The 24643-nt window shown below is 43.7% G+C and overlaps 1 protein-coding gene across 1 annotated transcript in view; it reads left to right on the plus strand.

Annotated features, from left to right (window-relative positions):
- Positions 1–23665, plus strand: part of LOC139366662 (phospholipid phosphatase-related protein type 5-like) — an 85880-nt gene extending 62215 nt beyond the window's left edge. The window contains exons 4-6 of the mRNA XM_071104341.1: positions 6259–6435; positions 17835–17948; positions 23550–23665. Coding sequence (XP_070960442.1) covers positions 6259–6435; positions 17835–17948; positions 23550–23579 — 321 coding nt within the window. The 3' untranslated portion in view covers positions 23580–23665. The remainder of the gene's footprint in view (positions 1–6258; positions 6436–17834; positions 17949–23549) is intronic.
- The last annotated feature ends 978 nt before the right edge of the window (positions 23666–24643 follow it).

Raw genomic sequence — 24643 nt, forward strand, 5'->3', positions numbered from 1 at the left:
ACCACACAACAGATCTGTAGCCTAATAAACTACATGCTTTCCTGAGTCGTAGTGGGAAGACCACACAACAGATCTGTAGCCTAATAAACTACATGCTTTCCTGAGTCGTAGTGGGAAGACCACGCAACAGATCTGTAGCCTAATAAACTACATGCTTCCTGAGTCGTAGTGGGAAGACCACACAACAGATCTGTAGCCTAATAAACTACATGCTTTCCTGAGTCGTAGTGGGAAGACCACACAACAGATCTGTAGCCTAATAAACTACATGCTTTCCTGAGTCGTAGTGGGAAGACCACACAACAGATCTGTAGCCTAATAAACTACATGCGAGTCCCGAGTCGTAGTGGGAAGACCACACAACAGACCTGTAGCCTAATAAACTACATGCGAGTCCCGAGTCGTAGTGGGAAGACCACACAACAGATCTGTAGCCTAATAAACTACATGCTTTCCTGAGTCGTAGTGGGAAGACCACACAACAGATCTGTAGCCTAATAAACTACATGCTTTCCCGAGTCGTAGTGGGAAGACCACACAACAGATCTGTAGCCTAATAAACTACATGCTTTCCTGAGTCGTAGTGGGAAGACCACACAACAGATCTGTAGCCTAATAAACTACATGCTTTCCTGAGTCGTAGTGGGAAGACCACACAACAGATCTGTAGCCTAATAAACTACATGCTTTCCTGAGTCGTAGTGGGAAGACCACACAACAGATCTGTAGCCTAATAAACTACATGCTTTCCTGAGTCGTAGTGGGAAGACCACACAACAGATCTGTAGCCTAATAAACTACATGCTTTCCTGAGTCGTAGTGGGAAGACCACACAACAGATCTGTAGCCTAATAAACAACATGCTTTCCCGAGTCGTAGTGGGAAGACCACACAACAGATCTGTAGCCTAATAAACTACACGCTTCCTGAGTCGTAGTGGGAAGACCACGCAACAGATCTGTAGCCTAATAAACTACATGCTTTCCCGAGTCGTAGTGGGAAGACCACACAACAGATCTGTAGCCTAATAAACTACATGCTTCCTGAGTCGTAGTGGGAAGACCACACAACAGATCTGTAGCCTAATAAACTACATGCTTCCTGAGTCGTAGTGGGAAGACCACACAACAGATCTGTAGCCTAATAAACTACATGCGAGTCCCGAGTCGTAGTGGGAAGACCACGCAACAGATCTGTAGCCTAATAAACTACATGCGAGTCCCGAGTCGTAGTGGGAAGACCACACAACAGACCTGTAGCCTAATAAACTACATGCTTTCCTGAGTCGTAGTGGGAAGACCACACAACAGATCTGTAGCCTAATAAACTACATGCTTTCCTGAGTCGTAGTGGGAAGACCACACAACAGATCTGTAGCCTAATAAACTACATGCCAGTCCCGAGTCGTAGTGGGAAGACCACACAACAGATCTGTAGCCTAATAACCTACATGCGAGTCCCGAGTCGTAGTGGGAGGACCACACAACAGATCTGTAGCCTAATAAACTACATGCTTTCCTGAGTCGTAGTGGGAAGACCACACAACAGATCTGTAGCCTAATAAACTACATGCTTTCCTGAGTCGTAGTGGGAAGACCACACAACAGATCTGTAGCCTAATAAACTACATGCGAGTCCCGAGTCGTAGTGGGAAGACCACACAACAGATCTGTAGCCTAATAAACTACATGCTTTTGCTTCCATATGATGTTCCTTTTCACAGGAGGTTGATGACACATGAATTGGGGAGAACGGGCTTGTGGTACCGACTGTAGTCGGATCAGTGGACTGGTATCAAATACATTAAAAACAAATGATTTCTCTGTGTTTGATGCCGTTCCATTCCCCCAGTTCCAGTGTTGTGAGCCGTTTTCCCCTCAGCAGCCTCCACTGTGTTAATTATATCAATATTTGTGCATCAAAAGGCATTTCCACCGCCAATTTCTCGCATAATTAATTTTACAGATGCTAACAGATACCACCATGTCAAACGAACAAATTCTCTGTCAGCATTTATGAAATTGTAACCACATTTCATGTTTCCATCATCCCAATTATTATTATTTTATTTTCATTGCATCAGACAATTCAGCTTCATGAAAATGTTTGATGTAAATGTGGTTTGTATCACATTTCATTTGCTTTAGCACACCTAGCCTGAATAATTATTCTCCTGTTTAACTGGGACGGCAGGGTAGCCTAGTGGTTAGAGCGTTGGACTAGTAACCAGCAGGTAGCCTAGTGGTTAGAGCGTTGGACTAGTAACCAGCAGGTAGCCTAGTGGTTAGAGCGTTGGACTAGTAACCAGCAGGTAGCCTAGTGGTTAGAGCGTTGGACTAGTAACCAGCAGGTAGCCTAGTGGTTAGAGCGTTGGACTAGTAACCAGCAGGGTAGCCTAGTGGTTAGAGCGTTGGACTAGTAACCAGCAGGTAGCCTAGTGGTTAGAGCGTTGGACTAGTAACCAGCAGGTAGCCTAGTGGTTAGAGCGTTGGACTAGTAACCAGCAGGTAGCCTAGTGGTTAGAGCGTTGGGCCAGTAACCAGCAGGTAGCCTAGTGGTTAGAGCGTTGGACTAGTAACCAGCAGGTAGCCTAGTGGTTAGAGCGTTGGACTAGTAACCAGCAGGTAGCCTAGTGGTTAGAGCGTTGGACTAGTAACCAGCAGGTAGCCTAGTGGTTAGAGCGTTGGACTAGTAACCAGCAGGTAGCCTGGTGGTTAGAGCGTTGGACTAGTAACCAGCAGGTAGCCTAGTGGTTAGAGCGTTGGACTAGTAACCAGCAGGTAGCCTAGTGGTTAGAGCGTTGGACTAGTAACCAGCAGGTAGCCTAGTGGTTAGAGCGTTGGACTAGTAACCAGCAGGTAGCCTAGTGGTTAGAGCGTTGGACTAGTAACCAGCAGGTAGCCAAGTGGTTAGAGCGTTGGACTAGTAACCAGCAGGTAGCCTAGTGGTTAGAGCGTTGGACTAGTAACCAGCAGGTAGCCTAGTGGTTAGAGCGTTGGACTAGTAACCAGCAGGTAGCCTAGTGGTTAGAGCGTTGGACTAGTAACCAGCAGGTAGCCTAGTGGTTAGAGCGTTGGACTAGTAACCAGCAGGTAGCCTAGTGGTTAGAGCGTTGGACTAGTAACCAGCAGGTAGCCTAGTGGTTAGAGCGTTGGACTAGTAACCAGCAGGTAGCCTAGTGGTTAGAGCGTTGGACTAGTAACCAGCAGGTAGCCTAGTGGTTAGAGCGTTGGACTAGTAACCAGCAGGTAGCCTAGTGGTTAGAGCGTTGGACTAGTAACCAGCAGGTAGCCTAGTGGTTAGAGCGTTGGACTAGTAACCAGCAGGTAGCCTAGTGGTTAGAGCGTTGGACTAGTAACCAGCAGGTAGCCTAGTGGTTAGAGCGTTGGACTAGTAACCAGCAGGTAGCCTAGTGGTTAGAGCGTTGGATGAGTAACCAAAAGGTTGCAAGTTCAAATCTCCTCTGTCGTTCTGCAAGATCAAATCCTGAGCTGATAAGGTAAAAATATGTCGTTCTGCCCCTGAACAAGGCAGTTAACCCAATGTTCCTAGGCCGTCATTGAAAATAAGAATTTGTTCTTAACTGACTTGCCTAGTTAAATAAAGTTAAAATAAAAACACTGCATTTTTAGCAGTTCTTACTTTCGCCACTGTTCAACCAATTTCTTTGGGTCTGTACTCCCAGAGTTGACGGTTTTATTTGCTTGGCAGTTAACTAGCAGTTGTCAGTTGTTAGCGACTAATGGATAGCAGTTTCATACTGGCGATGAAAACGGATGATTGTCATTACTGAATTATTTAATGTAACAAATCAAACATTAAACCTTGTAAACAAGTCATGGCAATTCATGGTAACCTCGTAAATAATGTCATTTAGACCAGGTGTTTTTTTGAAAAAGGTGTTTATTTCCTGAAATGTGTGCAGTTGCCCAGCTATTAAAAGGGACAGGCGGCTGTTTGACACAACGTTTAATTAAAGTTTTATGGCAACGAGGAAAAGGAAATTCTCCACTGACTCATAGCAGACTAAGCCTGGTACTTTACATAAAGAGGATTTCTGCTGATTCACCCTACTCACGCTAGAAAGCCTGCTAGTTAATTAAATTATTTCAGGGTGAGAGGACAGTATTAATCACAGGGAAAATAATGTTAGCAGACTGATGCTGTCTGAAACCTTATTCACTATATAGTACACTTATTTTGACCAGGGCACTCTGGGTAATGCACTTCTGTTGACCAGGGCACTATGGGTAGTAAACTACTTTTGACCAGGGCACTATGGGTAGTAAACTACTTTGACCAGTGCATTATGGGTAGTAAACTACTTTTGACTAGGGCACTCTGGGTAATGCACTACTTTGACCAGGGCACGCTGAGTAATGCACTTATTTTGACCAGGGCACTCTGGGTAATGCACTACTTTGACCAGTGCATTATGGGTAGTAAACTACTTTTGACTAGAGCACTATGGGTAATGCACTACTTTGACCAGTGCATTATAGGTAGTAAACTACTTTTGACTAGAGCACTATGGGTAATGCACTACTTTGACCAGTGCATTATGGGTAGTAAACTACTTTTGACCAGGGCACTCTGCAGGAAATAAGGTGCATTTTGGACGCAGGCATGGTTAATATATTCAACATCACAACAGATCATGACAAACGTATTGATGATAAACATTTATGCCAGTAGCATACCACCCTGCACCCATACCACTGCTGGCTTGCTTCTGAAGCTAAGCAGGGTTGGTCCTGGTCAGTCCCTGGATGGGAGACCAGATGCTGCTGGAAGTGGTGTTGGAGGGCCAGTAGGAGGCACTCTTTCCCCTGGTCTAAAAAAATATCCCAGTGACACTGCCCTGTGTAGGGTGCTGTCTTTCGGATGGGATGTTAAACGGGTGTCCTGACTCTCTGCGGTCATTAAAGATCCCATGGCACTTATTGTAAGAGTAGGGGTGTTAACCCTGGTGTCCTGGCTAAATTCCCAATCTGCCTCTCAAACCATCACGGTCACCAAATAATCCCCACTTTACAATTGGCTCATCTATTCCCCAGGTTGTTGCTACAAATGAAAATGTGTTCTCAGTCAACTTACCTGGTAAAATAACAAATAAATAAAAACATTGTGTGTGAACACACATACTGTATATCCTACTGGTATATGTGTTTGATTCTTAAAAGATTTGATTTTCAATGTAATATTCAACATTCGTTTTGAATGAATCACCCTCAAGACAAGAGTTTGGAACCATGAACTCAGTTCTCTGAAACAAAAATTAGACAGCGTGTCATCATGTCATCATAACACAATCAGCTCATTAAAAACACTTGAAATCATCTTTCACTCGACCGTCTATTTAAAAAAAAAAACATGCTGCCCTTTCGTGATTATAAATACGGTAAACAGCTTCGGAGGCAAAAAAATCCAAAACGGATTCAGAACAGTCTAGTTTGATGTCACTTCAGTTGTTGCTTGTCCCTTCTTGACATGCCAGTTCATCAGTGGTGGAAAAAGTACTTCATTGTCATACTTGAGTAAAAGTAAAGATATATTAAAAGAAAATGATTCAAGTAAATGTGAAAGTCAACCAGGAAAATACTACTTGAGTAAAAGTCTAAAAGTATTTGTTTTTTAAATATACTTAAGTATCAAAATATTAAATATTTTAAAATGTCTTATTTTAAGCAAACCAGACATAACACTGTTCTTGTTTTTTTAAATTATGGATAGCCAGGGCCACACTCCAACAGTCAGACATCATTTACAAACAAAGCATTTTGTGTTTAGTGGGTCTGACAGATCAGAGGCAGTAGGGATGACCAGGGATGTTCTGTTGATAAGTGGGTGAATTATACACTTTTCCTGTCCTGCTAAGCATTGTACAATGTACAGAGTACTTCTGGGTGTCAGGGAAAATGTAAGGAGTAAAAAGTACATCATTTTCTTTCGGACTGTAGTGAAGTAAAAATTGTCCAAAATATAAATAGTAAAGTACAGATATCCCAAATAACAACTTAAGTAGTACTTTAGAGTATTTTTACTGAAGTACTTTACACCACTGCAGGTCGTTTGGGGGGATACCCTGCCTATTACAGACCAAACCACTACTGGATGTTATTCACTATGATTTTAAAGGGAAAGCTGATCCCAGATCATCACTCATACACTGAGTCACTGTGTGAATATGAACCCTTGTAATAAAAGAGATCCACTGAGATGTGAGGAAATAACCGTATGTTCATTATTATCTTCTAGAGTTACATCACATGTACAGTGGAAGTCAAAGGAACGCGGCTAGCCAAGCCTGTGCTGTCCCTGGGTCTGATGTATCTGGCTTTCCTCACGGGACTCAACAGAGTGGCTGAGTACCGGAACCACTGGTCTGACGTCATGGCTGGATTCATCATAGGAGTGGCCATCGCCACTTTCCTGGTAAGAACCTGTCCTGCAGCAGCATCACAATCCTCACAGTGTACGGGTGGGCATATTTTGGACAGCCTCGTTCACCAACTCCTTGTGATTCTGACGCTGTCGTAATTTGGACACCGTTCTACAACTTTTGTTGTAGAACCTGGACCGGCATCGCTATGGGTTGTGTTCAAAATGGCAGCCTATTCCCTGGTGGTGGTCCACCAGGGGGGTCCCTCAAGGCTTGGTCCTATTGTCTTGTATCTGCATGCTGCCACTGGGAAACATAATTAGGAAACACAAACTGAGCTTTAACTTTAAATGCTATTGACACTCAGCTGTGCGTCATTCACAAACACTGACACTGACTGCACTCCCGGTCAGCTGCCTGCAGGACATCCTATGCAGTTTCCTGGAGTTAAACTGCAAAAGACACGGGTCGCACTGATTGGCAACAACAGCAGCAGTGACAGCCTTAATATTGATGGTGTCAAGGTCCTTCCCTTCCAGGCAGGTTCAGCAGCTACAGACTCAATACTGATAGTGTCAAGGTCTTCCTCTTCAGGGAGGTTCAGCAGCTACAGACTCAATACTGATGGTGTCAAGGTCCTTCCCTTCCAGGGAGGTTCAGCAGCTACAGACTCAATACTGATGGTGTCAAGGTCTTCCTCTTCAGGGAGGTTCAGCAGCTACAGACTCAATACTGATGGTGTCAAGGTCCTTCCCTTCCAGGGAGGTTCAGCAGCTAGAGACTCAATACTGATGGTGTCAAGGTCTTCCCCTTCAGGGAGGTTCAGCAGCTACAGACTCAATACTGATGGTGTCAAGGTCCTTCCCTTCCAGGGAGGTTCAGCAGCTACAGACTCAATACTGATAGTGTCAAGGTCTTCCTCTTCAGGGAGGTTCAGCAGCTACAGACTCAATACTGATGGTGTCAAGGTCCTTCCCTTCCAGGGAGGTTCAGCAGCTAGAGACTCAATACTGATGGTGTCAAGGTCTTCCCCTTCAGGGAGGTTCAGCAGCTACAGACTCAATACTGATGGTGTCAAGGTCTTCCCCTTCAGGGAGGTTCAGCAGCTACAGACTCAATACTGATGGTGTCAAGGTCTTCCTCTTCAGGGAGGTTCAGCAGCTACAGACTCAATACTGATGGTGTCAAGGTCCTTCCCTTCCAGGGAGGTTCAGCAGCTAGAGACTCAATACTGATGGTGTCAAGGTCTTCCCCTTCAGGAAGGTTCAGCAGCTACAGACTCAATACTGATGTTGTCAAGGTCCTTCCCTTCCAGGGAGGTTCAGCAGCTACAGACTCAATACTGATGGTGTCAAGGTCTTCCCCTTCAGGGAGGTTCGGCAGCTACAGACTCAATACTGATAGTGTCAAGGTCTTCCCCTCCAGGTAGGTTCTCAACATGGGTAGGATATTTGACAGTCAACTCTCGTTTGAGGCCCACATCAAAAGTGTGATCAAGTTGTATTTGTCCATCTATGGAACATTGCCAGGTTACGACCTATGCTGTCACAGCCTGCAGCTGTGCGACTTTATACCATGCCGTCTGGACTATTGTAATGCCTTGTTAGTTGGCACAAGAAGGCTACAATATGTCCCGAACTGTGCTGCACTTGTCCTCAACTACACCTCCCCTGTGAGCACATACCTCCAGTGCTGTTCAACCCTCCATTGGCTCCCCAAGTACCTGTCTGTCCTCATTCTACCTACCAAGCTGTCCACAACTCTGGACCCAAGTACCTGTCCTGGTTCACACCTATCAAGCTATCCACAACTCTGGACCCAAGTACCTGTCTGTCCTCATTCTACCTACCAAGCTATCCACAACTCTGGACCCAAGTACCTGTCTGACATCATCCTACCTACCAAGCTATCCACAACTCTGGACCCAAGATCCTGTCTGACATCATCCTACCCTCCTGCCCCACACAGCCTTCACTCATCCAGGTCCATCTCCCTTCATCAGCTCCACAGCAGACCACCCTTCACTCCTCCAGGTCCATCTCCCTTCATCAGCTCCACAGCAGACCACCCCATCACTCCTCCAGGTCCATCTCCCTTCATCAGCTCCACAGTAGACCACCCTTCACTCCTCCAGGTCCATCTCCCTTCATCAGCTCCACAGCAGACCACCCTTCACTCCTCCAGGTCCATCTCCCTTCATCAGCTCCACAGCAGACCACCCCATCACTCCTCCAGGTCCATCTCCCTTCATCAGCTCCACAGCAGACCACCCTTCACTCCTCCAGGTCCATCTCCCTTCATCAGCTCCACAGCAGACCACCCATATTGTAGCTTTAGGCACACCATTGTCGTATATAGGGGAAACTTCTACTGTCACTCAACATCGTAACTCTTCATCCTAGTGCTCCTGTCCCACTCTGGAGGTGACTGGGCCAGGGGTGTGGTTCTGGCTTTGAAGTCCAATGGATGTTCATGAGGCTGGATGGTCCCAGATGTCTGAACCAGCCATCGACCTGTCCATATCTGTACAGTACACAGAACGGGATAAACCTAATGTTGATGCAGCCACCCCATTCCCCCTCAGTTAAACTCTATAAGATCCAATATCCTCTGTCTTTCTCTCCTCTGTCTCTCTCTATTCTCTCTCTTTCTCTCTCTCTCTGTCTCTCTCCTCACACACTCTATCCTCTCTCTCTCTCTCTCTCTCTCTCTCTCTCTATCCTCTCTCTCTCTCTGTCTCTCTCTCTATCCAGTCTCTCTCTCTCTCCTCTGTCACTCGCTCCTCTTTTCTTTCTCTCTCTTCTCTTCTCTCTCTCCTCTTCTTTCTTTCTCTCTCCCCTTTTCTCTCTTCTCTCTTTCTCTTTTCTCTCTCCTCTTCTCTCACTAGCACATGGAAGCGGAGATGAATAGGGTAGTGGGCTGGGCTAGGCTAGGAGAGTAGGATGTTCACTCTAAAGAGACACAGCACCATTAAAACTGAACCCACCAAACTGTTGAGTGCTATTAGTGGTTACTGCTCACTGCTGAAATGAACCACCTTTCATAGAGGATTCTAATGGATTCTAACTTTGTGCGAGCTAAAAACATGGCTGGTGGCACTTTAAATTGGATGACAAGATTATAGTAATAACTGGAACATGATGGGCCTCCTATTGGATAACCCTGATATAGAGCGTCATTGACGCCTCTCGGTATTGCATTGAAGTGAAAGAAGTTTAGATCGATTAAACTCTGGTCGATTAATGTGCCATGATGCTACTACTAACCCGTTCCAAGGTTGGAGCTTAAGCATGTGATTGAGCATCAGATGTTACTTTAACAAGTTGTCTGTGATTCACGTTGATTGATGAATTGATTGATGAATTGATTGATGAATTGATTGATGATTTGATTGATGATTTGATTGATGATTTGATTGATGATTTGATTGATGAATTGATTGATGATTTGATTGATAATTTGATTGATGAATTGATTGATGATTTGATTGATGATTTGATTGATTAATTGATTGATGATTTGATTGATGAATTGATTGATGATTTGATTGATGATTTGAAGAACTATAGTACTTTCTATGTCTGATGCCAGAGAATCTAGGGCAGGCAAGCTTATACACTGAGTGTACAAAACATTAGGAACACCTTCCTAATATTGAGTTGCACGCCCTTTTATCCTCAGAACAGACTCAATTCATCAGGGCATGGGGACTCTACAAGGTGTCAGAACAGCCTCAATTCATCAGGGCATGGGGACTCTACAAGGTGTCAGAACAGCCTCAATTCATCAGGGCATGGGGACTCTACAAGGTGTCAGAACAGCCTCAATTCATCAGGGCATGGGGACTCTACAAGGTGTCAGAACAGCCTCAATTCTTCAGGGCATGGGGACTCTACAAGGTGTCAGAACAGCCTCAATTCATCAGGGCATGGACTCTACAAGGTGTCAGAACAGCCTCAATTCATCAGGGCATGGACTCTACAAGGTGTCAGAACAGACTCAATTCATCAGGGCATGGGACTCTGCAAGGTGTCGAAAGCATTATACAGGGATGCTTTCCAATGTTGACTCCAATGCTTCCCACAGTGTCAGGTTGGGAAACTGTTGAGTATTAAAAAAAAACAGCAAAGTTGCAGTTCTTGACACACTCAAACCGGTGCGCCGGGCACCTAGTACCAGACCCCATTCAAAGGCACTTTGAATATGGTGTCTTTCCCATTCACCCTCTGTCTGAATGGCACACATACACAATCCATGTCTCAATTGTCTCAAGGCTTAAAAATCCTTCTTTAACCTGTCTCCTCCCTTTCATCATCGATTTAACAAGTGACATCACTAAGCGATCATAACATTCACCTGTTCAGTCTGTCATGGAAAGAGCAGGTGTCCTTATAATGCTTTGTACACTCAGTGTATAAGGTTAGGTTATACACAGTTTGGTTAAATAAGGTTTTATTTAAGTCCCCTTTCCATTGGCACTTAGAAGTCAACTCAGGTTGGGCTGTCCTTGGTGGGCTAGCTCAAATAGAACTTCTACTGCCTCCAGAAATGTGAAATGATGTTATGTTGCGAGGTAGCCATTATGTGACTGCAGCTGGCTTCACTAATGTTGCTAAAAGATGTTGAAGAATGTAATTCACCCTCACCATGTTGTAACTAACGTTACCCCATACTCCTGCCAGTACCAGCCAAATTTAGAGCCATGTATTTAGCTTGCTGACTTTAGTTAATAACTAGCTAAATGGTTAGCATTGTCACTAGCATAACAGGCTAGCTAACTAGATTCCCACTTTACTTTCCATGGCGTTGGCTATTAGCTAGCTTGCTAACCAAGCAAAGCAGACGACGGGTTTGATATGACGTAGCTAGCTAGCTTATTTCAACTCTGATTTGCTATTTTAACATCAGGATCTAGCTATGGTGGGCATTTGTGTCATATCTGACTACTGCAGTAGTGCTTGTCAATGTTGTAGCTAACAACAACAAGCCCAGGTGAGCTAGCTAAATGATGTGTCAGCATTCAGCAGTGATCAGCTTGGCGGTTGCGTAGTAATGGTGTCACAAGCCCAAATTCTAATTGAGCTGACACCAGTTGTGAAACTGGTCTGCGCTGGTACGGGTTTCCCTCGATCCAGATTGAATTTGAGAATTCCATTGTAGTCTGCTCGAATTTGGCCCTAATTTTAAGTGTCAGTGGAAATGGGGATTTAGTGTCTGGAAGTAAGTCACCTAATTAGAGTCTTCCTTAAGCACATGTGTCTAAACAAGAAGGTCAAGAGGAACCACTGCACTACACCACTATGACATCACTGTGTCACAGTCTACCATCCTCCACTACACCATTATGACATCACTGTGTTACAGTCTACCGTCCTCCACTACACCACTATGACATCACTTTGTCACAGTCTAACGTCCTCCACTACACAATTATGACATCACTATGTCAGTCTACTCTCCTCCACTACACCACTATGACATCACTGTGTCACAGCCTACCGTCCTCCACTACACCATTATGACATCACTGTGTCACAGTCTACCGTCCTCAACTACACCACTATGACATCACTGTGTCACAGCCTACCGTCCTCAACTACACCATTATGACATCACTGTGTCACAGTCTACCGTCCTCAACTACACCACTATGACATCACTGTGTCACAGTCTACCGTCCTCAACTACACCACTATGACATCACTGTGTCACAGTCTACCGTCCTCCACTACACCATTATGACATCACTGTGTCACAGTCTATCGTCCTCCACTACACCATTATGACATCACTGTGTCACAGTCTACCGTCCTCCACTACACCACTATGACATCACTGTGTCACAGTCTACCGTCCTCCACTACACCATTATGACATCACTGTGTCACAGTCTATCGTCCTCCACTACACCATTATGACATCACTGTGTCACAGTCTACCGTCCTCAACTACACCACTATGACATCACTGTGTCACAGTCTACCGTCCTCCACTACACCATTATGACATCACTGTGTCACAGTCTACCGTCCTCCACTACACCATTATGACATCACTGTGTCACAGTCTACCGTCCTCAACTACACCACTATGACATCACTGTGTCACAGTCTACCATCCTCCACTACACCATTATGACATCACTGTGTCACAGTCTACCGTCCTCCACTACACCATTATGACATCACTGTGTCACAGTCTATCGTCCTCCACTACACCACTATGACATCACTGTGTCACAGTCTACAGTCCTCCACTACACCATTATGACATCACTGTGTCACAGCCTACGGTCCTCTATGTTGCAATAACTAAGTAACATACAATACTGTAACAGCCCTAGCTTTTTGGGAGTGCTGGACTGTGGTTAGCCATCTTGCCCTGTAGCCCGGGGTTCCAAGGTAATGCACGTGTGTGCTTTTTCTATAAAAGTTAATCAAATAGAGCAACAGCAATGAGAAAACAATCTGTGGTTGTATTTGATTAACATTTATTGAAAAAGTATCGATTTCAGCAAACAAAAAAGGCACTACAGAGAACAAACATAGGTACAAAGTGGGCGTTTCATAATTGACATTTTCTGAAGAATTGACCTTTGTGCGAATCGATGTAGTCATGGCTAGAATCCACAAATCCTGGTCTGGGTTCAACGTCGTTGGTGAAATTCATCATACATTTCCTACACCATGGAGTGGAGTTTAGCCCTTATAATCCTCCATGAACATGGTAAAGTTACATTTGTACCTGTCGTAGCTAGCTAGCTAATGTTTTGACATTTTGATATCTGTTTAGTTAATGAGAGAGAGAGAGATAGATTAGTGAATACAGGAAACCGTGTGTGTGAGACATTGTAAGCTAGCCTACATTTTTTTTTTACTTGCACAATATGGATGTAATGTCTTTCTTGAATTATCAGTGATCCTTGTATTTTTGTGTATTTTTGACAATACAATACATTTTGCCTATCCATACTCCCCCTCAACACTCATTCTAATGTTACAACTCTTATCTACCCGTTTCAATTCTTGATTCTCTTTTCTTCCAGGAATCTTCTATCTTGGATGGAAGGAAGGAGAAACTGCAAAGGGCAGAAGTTCAGAAGTTATCCAGCCTGCTGAATAAGAAATGGAAAAATACCTGTTTTTATGTCTCTCTCTCTCTCGCTCTCTCTCTCTCTCTCTTTCTCTCTCGCTCTCCTCTGACTGCCAGATTGATCGGTGGCAACATACTGTAGTTAATGTACTTGCTAGGCTAAGTCTAACTTAGTTAAGACCTTAGGTAATGGTTAATCATGATATGTCTCTGTCTTTACAGTTCCTTACACATGTCAATGACCTGATGCATGGCCTCTACATCAGTGCTTGGCCACACACTCAGTTACCAGTGACCTATTCTGCCACATCCCAGGTGAAGGAGACAGTAGACCCACCCCTCTTTAAATCCATAGTCATTGACAAATGTTACATTTTATTCTGTTTGATACGGATCTTTAATAGGAGCTAGGTTGGTAAGAGCTAGGTTGGTAAGAGCTAGGTTGGTAAGAGCTAGGTTGGTAAGAGCTAGGTTGGTAGGAGCTAGGTTGATAAGAGCTAGGTTGGTAAGAGATAGGTTGGTAAGAGATAGGTTGATAGGAGCTAGGTTGGTAAGAAATAGGTTGATAGGAGCTAGGTTGGTAAGAGCTAGGTTGATAAGAGCTAGGTTGATAAGAGCTAGGTTGGTAAGAGATAGGTTGGTACGATCAAATCAAATCAAATTTATTTATATAGCCCTTCGTACATCAGCTGATATCTCAAAGTGCTGTACAGAAACCCAGCCTAAAACCCCAAACAGCAAGCAATGCATGTGTAGAAGCACGGTGGCTAGGAAAAACTCCCTAGAAGAGATAGTAAGATATAGCTTGATAGGAGCTAGGTTGGTAAGAGCTAGGTTGGTAAGAGCTAGGTTGGTAAGAGCTAGGTTTGTAAGAGCAAGGTTTGTAAGAGATAGTTTGGTAAGAGCTAGGTTGGTAAGAGCTAGGTTTGTAAGAGCTAGGTTGCTAAGAGCTAGGATTGTAAGAGATAGTTTGGTAAGAGCTAGGTTGGTAGGAGCTAGGTTGGTAAGTGCAAGGTTTGTACTAGCTATGCTGATGATCATTGCACATTTTTTCTCTGCATCAGGTCTCACTGAGACTGGATTCCCCAGGAGACATGCTATTCAGCTGCCCATGACTGCCTTATCTTAAACGCTTGCTATCTAGAACCTAAAAGCGTTTATCGGCTGTACCCATAGGATAACCATTTGAAAAATATTTTTTTTCATGTAGAACCCTTTCCACAGAGTATACCAAATATTAACACAATCCTAATATTGAGTTGCACCCCCTTTTGCCCTGTGAATAGCCTGAATTTGTCGGGGCATGGATCCTACAAGCTATCGAAAGAGTTCTACAGGGATGCTGGCCCATGTTGACCCCAATGCGTCCCACAGTTTTGCCAAGTTGCCTGGATGTCCTTTGGGTGGTGGACCATTCTTGATACACACAGGAAACTGTTGAGTGTGAAAAACTCAGCAGCGCTGCAGTTCTTGACACAAACCGGTGCGCCTGGCATCTACTACCATACCCCATTCAAAGGCACTTCAATCCTTTGTCCTGCCCATTCACCCTCTGAATGGCACATACACAATACATGTCTCAAGGCTTAAAAATCCTTCTTTAACCTTTCTCCTCCCTTTCATCTACACTGATTGAAGTGGATTTAACAAGTGACATCAATAAGAGATCATAGCTTTCACCTGGATTCACCTGGTCAGTCTATGTCATGGAAAGAGCAGGTGTTTAGTATACTCAGTGTACTTGGAACCTAAAAGTGTTTTACCTGGAACCTAAAAGTGTTCTACCTGGAACCAAAAAGGGTTCTCCCTGGAACCTAAAAGTGTTCTACCTGGAACCAAAAAGGGTTCTCCCTGGAACCAAAAAGTGTTCTACCTGGAACCTAAAAGTGTTCTACCTGGAACCAAAAAGGGTTCTCCCTGGAACCAAAAAGTGTTCTACCTGGAACCAAAAAGGGTTCTCCCTGGAACCAAAAAGTGTTCTACCTGGAACCTAAAAGTGTTCTACCTGGAACCTAAAAGGGTTCTCCTATGGGGACAGCCGAAGAACCCTTTTAGATTCTGACTGAAGATACTGTGTGTTACTGTTCAGTCGTGTCCTGCACGTCCACATTATGCCAATCATTCATTTATTTTCTTCTCTTTTTATTCTTACAGTAAGTGTCATGAAAAGCCAGGAAACTCAGGAGATGGATGTGTTGCGGGCCCTCTGGAAAGTCCTAAAATATGCCCCTGACAACCACGGTGTCCACAAAGTTTCTTCAGGAATGTCCTGTACCAGTTATCTTTTAAAATCTCTAATTGATAAAGTTGTAATTTGCTGATTCTCTTCATTGCAGATCTGACCCCTCCCACTCTTCAAGATGACCACTACGCTCCGGGATCGCCCCCTCTGTGTTCAGAGGTCCTTGATGAGGATCTGACCCCTCCTACTCTTCAAGATGGCCACTACGCTCCGGGATCGCCCCCTCTGTGTTCAGAGGTCCTTGATGAGGATCTGACCCCTCCCACTCTTCAAGATGGCCACTACGCTCCGGGATCGCCCCCTCTGTGTTCAGAGGTCCTTGATGAGGATCTGACCCCTCCCACTCTTCAAGATGGCCACTACGCTCCGGGATCGCCCCCTCTGCGTTCAGAGGTCCTTGATGAGGATCTGACCCCTCCCACTCTTCAAGATGGCCACTACGCTCCGGGATCGCCCCCTCTGTGTTCAGAGGTCCTTGATGAGGATCTGACCCCTCCCACGACTCTTTTTAATCATTAATCAAATAAAATAAATCTGCCTGTATTTGTTCTGTGTCCCAGTCTTTCTGTGTCTGTGGGTGAATTATGGTATAATTACTGTATAATCAGATATGCAAAAAAGTGTGATGTAGATATGTTTGTGTCATTGCTTGATCTATTTTAAATGTAAGACGTATTTTGCAGATTTAAACTTTAAAAGTTGCTATGGAAACAGAAATGCCACGAACAATGTTTTCTGTATCCAACTGCTATTGTCTGTAGGTAATACGCTGTATTCAGCTGGTCATTACCAGGTTAGGATGAGGTCTTAACTATGACCAGTAGGCTAAGTAATATAGGACATAATATAATTGTCACAATTATGACCAACTGGTCAGATAGAGGTCACAATTATTACCAGCTGGTCAGATAGAGGTCACAATTATTACCAGCTGGTCAGATAGAGGTCACAATTATTACCAGCTGGTCAGATAGAGGTCACAATTATGACCAGCTGGTCAGATAGAGGGCACAATTATGACCAACTGGTCAGATAGAGGGCACAATTATTACCAACTGGTCAGATAGAGGGCACAATTATGACCAGCTGGTCAGATAGAGGGCACAATGATGACCAACTGGTCAGATAGAGGGCACAATTATTACCAACTGGTCAGATAGAGGGCACACTTATGACCAACTGGTCAGATAGAGGGCACAATTATGACCAACTGGTCAGATAGAGGGTACAATTATTACCAACTGGTCAGATAGAGGGCACAATTATGACCAACTGGTCAGATAGAAGGCACAATTATGACCAGCTGGTCAGATAGAGGGTACAATTATTACCAGCTGGTCAGATAGAGGGCACAATTATGACCAGCTGGTCAGATAGAGGGCACAATTATTTCCAGCTGGTCAGATAGAGGGCAGAATTATTACCAGCTGGTCAGATAGAGGGCACAATTACGACCAGCTGGTCAGATAGAGGGCACAATTATTACCAGCTGGTCAGATAGAGGTCACAATTATTACCAGCTGGTCAGATAGAGGGCACAATTACGACCAGCTGGTCAGATAGAGGGCACAATTATTACCAGCTGGTCAGATAGAGGTCACAATTATTACCAGCTGGTCGTACGGTGGTCAGAAAAAGCCTTCATATTTGTTGTTGTAAATTAGTGTATAACTCCTGTCTCTCTGCTGTGTGTTCTAGATGGTGTATATCTCCTGTCTCTCTCTGCTGTGTGTTCTAGATGGTGTATATCTCATGTCTCTCTCTGCTGTGTGTTCTAGATGGTGTGGTGTTTAACTCCTCTCTCTCTCTGCTGTGTGTTCTAGATGGTGTGGTGTTTAACTCCTCTTTCTCTCCGCTGTGTGTTCTAGGTGGTGTATATCTCCTGTCTCTCTCTGCTGTGTGTTCTAGGTGGTGTTTATCTCCTGTCTCTCCATACTGTGTGTTCTAGATGGTGTGGTGTTTATCTCCTGTCTCTCCCTACTGTGTGTTCTAGATGGTGTTTAACTCCCGTCTCTCCCTACTGTGTGTTCTAGATGGTGTTTAACTCCTGTCTCTCCCTACTGTGTGTTCTAGGTGGTGTGGTGTTTAACTCCTGTCTCTCCCTACTGTGTGTTCTAGGTGGTGTGTGTGGTGCATAACTTCAAAGGCAAGCTGTTGCTGAGTGGTGAAGACCCCCCACAGGAGAACATGTCTAGAGTGGAGAGCCCACTGGAGAAGTACATCACTTTGCAGGTATTCAACCCTATACACTTTTCCCTACTCGACCCTACACCCTGTAGAAACACCCTACACCCTGTAGAAACACCCTACATACACCCTGTAGAAACACCCTACACACTACACCCTGTAGAAACACCCTACACCCTGTAGAAACACACTACACCCTGTAGAAACACCCTACACCCTGTAGAAACACCCTACACCCTGTAGAAACACCCTACACCCTGTAGAAACACACTACACCCTGTAGAAACACCCTACATACACCCTGTAGAAACACCCTACACCCTGTAGAAACACCCTATACCCTGTGGAAACACACCACACTGAATTCATGTAAATATTACACCATAATTTGCAAATAAATTCATAAAAAATCCTACAATGTGATTTTCTGCATTTTTTTTCTCTCATTTTGTCTGTCATAGTTGAAGTGTACCTATGATGAAAATTGCAGGCCTCTCTCATATTTTTAAGTGGGAGAACTTGCACAATTGGTGGCTGACTAAATACTGTTTTGCCCCACTGTATGTATATAATGTATTATATGTATATAATATATCAGAGAGATATATTATATATTTCCCTTGACGGAGTGATGCTGAATGTAAAAAATGTCTCAATAAAATGTTCCTACTAATGTAATGAATAAACCTAGCACTATATGATGCACCAATACACCACATCAATATATTCTCTGAATTCTATACTTTTTTGGTGAAAACCAGCCAATTGGAAGAGTGTACTGGCATAAAATAATGCATTAAACAGAACATGGTATCCCCCAGTTTCCATGAGGCTGTGTTGTGTGGAAGCAGAGCACTGACCCTGACAATACTGTGTCTTTCTCTACCAGTGACTCACTCGCATAGTTATCTTACTGTGGTTGGTGAAAATGTATTATAAACCCTTCCTGACAACCACAATATTGACCTGTGGGTCATGTTCTTCCACTGCATCAAGCTCTTCAGAGCTGTTTTACTGTGGGAGGTAGTAGTTAGCTACTCAACGTTGTCAATGTCTACTGTAGGGAGGTAGTAGTTAGTTACTCAACATTCTCAATGTTTACTGTAGTGAGGTAGTAGTTAGTTACTCAACATTCTCAATGTTTACTGTAGTGAGGTAGTAGTTAGGTACTCAACGTTCTCAATGTCTCAGGTGCTCAAGAACATTTATCATACTGTTATATAGCGACTAGTTAGTGAGCGGTGCTATGAATTATGTGATGTGACTAAGCTTGTTACCGTGACCACATTACCACCACACCGGCGGTCATGAGCCATGACCACAATCAATTCCAACGTGACCGTCACGGTAACAAGGCTTCTCCAAGCTCTTATGCTGCTGATGGTCATTAGCAGTGGTATGCAGCACTCTATTGTCCCTCTAATCACTCTGACATCAATGCAAATGTTTTTGAAAATGTAATCAAACACTTCATGAGAGCCCATGAGCTCATGTTGCGCAACATTTCTATAGGCGATGAAATGATTGCGAGAAAGATCAGAGTGATGGCCTCTATTAAAAAGAGGAGGATCCCATCAGCTTTCTGTAGGCTAGGCCTACTATATTTATGTATCTACTTTCCTATTATTAAGCACATTGCTTCTCTTTACAACAAGAGTAATAGGCTACCTGGCTGGCATTAAAATGAACATTAGGAAAAGTGACCTCCATTCACTATGTAAGTGCATAGACGACATGTACGTGTGTGCATTGCAGCGCTTATAATGTGAATAAATAGCCTAATAGTTGATCAGAATGTTAAGCCAAGAGTTGTGATCTGTTGCATCAGCCTCATTGATTTTGAAAGGTTTCTTGATAATAGTGGTTGTATTAATTCGGGATCTATCACTGTCCCACAACTGTCCCAGACTATGTTTTGAATAGAATAGGTCAACTTTTCTACTATGGGGGAAGAGTAGATTAACATAGGCTAGTGCAAATATGGACAGTTCTTCCAACATCTTCCATATGTGCCTCGGGAATTCGATAAGGACGCACGTCCTGATGCGTCTGTCTTCACTTGTAGCCTGTGAGAAGGACCCGATCACATGACAGGCATTGGCTAATAAGAACTGAGATATCTGAGAGAGCCATGTGAGTGAGAGGTACTTCTGAGCATGCAGACGGGAGCAAGGACTTATAATTATTATATTCAGCTCAAAGGCACAACGGACACTGGCCACAAAATACGTGTATTTTTTCTAGGGGGCGTTACGGCCATACAAATGGGATGCCCCCGGGATATTCTGGGGCGTTATCAAGTGCTTGTCAAATTGTGAATGAGAGACTGATGAAGAGTGTGCAGCCTTCGCAAAAAAAAACTAAGTAGAGCTCATGCCTATCATGCGATTTTCATCAAACTAGCCACATCATGCAGCCTTAGAATGTATTTAAAAATCAAAACATATAGCCCAATGTTTGAATAAACAACTAAAGTTGCATAAATAGTTCTAAATGAAGCATACAGGAGGACCTGTTTCACGTACGCACTTCTTCAAATAGTTTGTAGAAAGTGTCCTATTTTATTCAGCGAAGTTCAATTGTAGTGTTCATACTATAAAATAATGCCACGGAATTCTAAGCAAATCTTGTCTGCTAAATGAACTAGTGTAGCCCGTAGCCATATGGCATAGCCAGATCGGGACCTGACATAAGGACAACTCAGACGAAGCTGTTCTATTCTAATGAAATAGACTACATTTTCTTCATATCATGTTTCTTTAGACGTGTCTAAAATAAATTATGGATTTAATGTTACGGTGTAGGCTATAATACATAGGTTTATTATACTTTTTAAAATGTAGAGGTTCCAAAGGTCTGCATCAGTGGCTGGTTGGCTATGTTTAGAAGCCAAGAGATGTTTAATGTGTTTATGTTAATTAACCTTAGATGTGAGGCATTACCAACCTCTTGTACGACATCAGTCGGTCGCTGTGGTGGGGTGACTCCCTCCTCTCAGTCCACCATCTTTCTTTACCCAGCAACACTGAAACAAATAACTGCATCGGTCTTCAGTCATATTTGAAACAAATACAACACTTAAGGGTTTAATGAAGCATTCCTAAAACCTTATTTGTTATAAGTGTTGTTGTGTAAAGTGATTAAGAATGCTTTTTGAATGCCACATGAATCCTGCATCTGACACAGAGAGGGGTTAAATGACAGTTGATCTAGATTATCAAGGTAGCATATAGCTAGAGTACACTCCGCACACACCGCACACCCCCATTCACCCACCCTATGAACCCCATTCACCCCCCCATTCCCACCCATTCACCCATTCACCCATATTAACCCCCCCATTCACCCCTATTCAACCTCCGCATTCCCACCCATTCAACCACCCTATTCACCCATATTAACCCCCCCATTCACAAATTATTCACCCCCCCATGTATCCTCTATTCCCCCCACCCTATTCACCCCCCATTCTCCCATATTAAACCCCCCATTCACCCCTTATTCATCCCCCCATGAAACCTCTATTCAACCCTCGATTTATCCCCTATTCACCTACCATTCACACCTATTCATCCCCCTATTCACCCCCTATTGTCCCACCAATTCACCCCCCATTCACCCTCCCATTTATCCCATATTCACCCCCATTCCTCCTCTATTAACCCACCTGTTCACCCCCCCATTTATTCCCCATTCACCACCCCCATTTACCCCCCATTCACCCCCTTATTCACTCATCTATTCACATCCCTCCTCGCTCTAAGGCTCCCACGTTCATCTTGAAGTGCTTCTTTTTAAAAGTGTACTGTATTACTACTAAAACACACAGATTCCTCCTCCCCTTTTTAAAAGTGAACTGTATTACTACTAAAACACACAGATTCCTCCTCCCCTTTTTAAAAGTGTACTGTATTACTACTAAAACACACAGATTCCTCCTCCCCTTTTTAAAAGTGTACTGTATTACTACTAAAACACACAGATTCCTCCTCCCCTTTTTAAAAGTGTACTGTATTACTACTAAAACACACAGATTCCTCCTCCCCTTTTTAAAAGTGTACTGTATTACTACTAAAACACACAGATTCCTCCTCCCCTTTTTAAAAGTGTACTGTATTACTACTAAAACACACAGATTCCTCCTCCCCTTTTTAAAAGTGTACTGTATTACTACTAAAACACACAGATTCCTCCTCCCCTTTTTAAAAGTGTACTGTATTACTACTAAAACACACAGATTCCTCCTCCCCTTTTTAAAAGTGTACTGTATTACTACTAAAACACAGAGTCCTCCTCCCCTTTGCTTTACTCCCAAATCTGTGTTGAGCAAAGCCCTCTGACGATAACTTCCTCCCTGCTCATAGGCATGCTGAACGGCAGCCGTGGTCTTCATTGACGATAACTTCCTCCCTGCTCATAGGCATGCTGATCGGCAGCCCGTGGTCTTCATTGATGATAACTTCCTCCCTGCTCATAGGCATGCTGAACGGCAGCCGTGGTCTTCATTGACGATAACTTCCTCCCTGCTCATAGGCATGCTGAACGGCAGCCGGGGTATTCATTGACGATAACTTCCTCCCTGCTCATAGGCATGCTGAACGGCAGCCGTGGTCTTTATTGACGATAACTTCCTCCCTGCTCATAGGCATGCTGAACGGCAGCCGGGGTATTCATTGACGATAACTTCCTCCCTGCTCATAGGCATGCTGAACGGCAGCCGTGGTCTTTATTGACAATAACTTCCTCCCTGCTCATAGGCATGCTGAACGGCAGCCTTGGTCTTCATTGACGATAACTTCCTCCCTGCTCATAGGCATGCTGAACGGCAGCCCTTGGTCTTCATTGACGATAACTTCCTCCCTGCTCATAGGCATGCTGATCGGCAGCCCGTGGTCTTCATTGATGATAACTTCCTCCCTGCTCATAGGCATGCTGAACGGCAGCCGGGGTATTCATTGACGATAACTTCCTCCCTGCTCATAGGCATGCTGAACGGCAGCCCTTGGTCTTCATTGACGATAACTTCCTCCCTGCTCATAGGCATGCTGATCGGCAGCCCGTGGTCTTCATTGATGATAACTTCCTCCCTGCTCATAGGCATGCTGAACGGCAGCCTTGGTCTTCATTGACGATAACTTCCTCCCTGCTCATAGGCATGCTGATCGGCAGCCCGTGGTCTTCATTGATGATAACTTCCTCCCTGCTCATAGGCATGCTGAACGGCAGCCCTTGGTCTTCATTGACGATAACTTCCTCCCTGCTCATAGGCATGCTGAACGGCAGCCCTTGGTCTTCATTGACGATAACTTCCTCCCTGCTCATAGGCTCATCGTCAAGGAACAGAAGAATCATCTATCATAACGCGTTAAGTATTTTTTTTAAATGAAAGAACCAGGAAATAAACTGCCATATTGTTGCCAGTGTCGGCATTGGGAGGAAACGTGGGCTAAGAATATACTATTTGATTTGATTTGATTTGACTAGAATAAACCAACAATAATCTGGATCGGGTGCCTTTCAGCTTCGTAATGATTTACATTTCTTAATTTCTAAAAGCTTTTTTTATTTCTTCAGAGAAAAAAAACGAAAGTAACTTTTTTATTTCTGTAACTTGTCTTTATATTGATATTTTCTCCTTTTTTTTAGAATCACATCGCCTTCGCTGAGGTCACATGACGCTGAATCGGCTGTTTGGCAAACCCATTGGACATCCACGCACTTCACCGTCCAATCAAAAATCGAATAGCTCTTCACCGTCCAATCCCCCCCCAAAAAATGGAATAGTCAAGTTGCAACGCTAACTCATTATGCATGGCTACTGTATGAGGTCTGTTAGTGTTGTTGTCTGTTAAGTCCCTGTATCATGGCCTATACAGCAGTCAGGGAAAACTCCTCAAAAGCATGATAGGAAAGGCCTTACTGGGTTTCTCCATTTATTTAATATATTTTGGGACTAAATCCCCCAATGAAGAAAATCAACTGGAATCAACTTGAATTGAACTGGACTCTTCTTTACACGACATGACCTGCTGTGACCCAGATGCCTCTATCTACTGAAGCAGAGAGGTGATTCATCCATTTTCCCACAATGTTGGTCAAATGGGTTCTTATTCATCACTTCTAAATAATAATGTTGTGTCTTTTCCATCAGTAGAGAAGAACAGAGCAAATTATCGATGTCCCCTGTTATGTTTCCCCTTGAAAACAATATTTTTTGTAATGCTCACTAATGCACTTAACTGTCACAAAGGACATAGCGACACACACCAGCACTTTAAAATCAAACCCGAGTCAAAAACTGCAGGCAAGATGGCCGCCCATACTGCTGCTGCTTGAAAAATATATTAAATATAATAAAATATGTCAATTCAGGATTAGTCAAATCTGCTAATGTGTGCGTTGCAAGACTTAACTGTTTAGTGTTATTATATTCAAATTATGAAAAAAATATAGCTGTATATAGTGTATTTCAATTTCCTTTTGCCAAACATTGCTGTCTATTTTCTTATGGTTGTGTACTGTATGTACTGTGTGTATTGTGTGTACTGTGTGTGTTTGTTCACAAAAATTACTGTCCACGTGTTGTTTATTTTATCAATTGACTATTAGTACTTGATTGTTTTGCTATCATGAGATACCATGATACACTCTACAGGATCGGTCCCCCCCCCCGCGGACGGTTGAGCTTACGTGCTAATGTGATTAGCATGACATTGTAAGTAAAAACAACATTTCCCAGG

This window comes from Oncorhynchus clarkii, chromosome 15, assembly GCF_045791955.1.
Source record: "Oncorhynchus clarkii lewisi isolate Uvic-CL-2024 chromosome 15, UVic_Ocla_1.0, whole genome shotgun sequence".
NCBI lineage: Eukaryota > Metazoa > Chordata > Actinopteri > Salmoniformes > Salmonidae > Oncorhynchus > Oncorhynchus clarkii.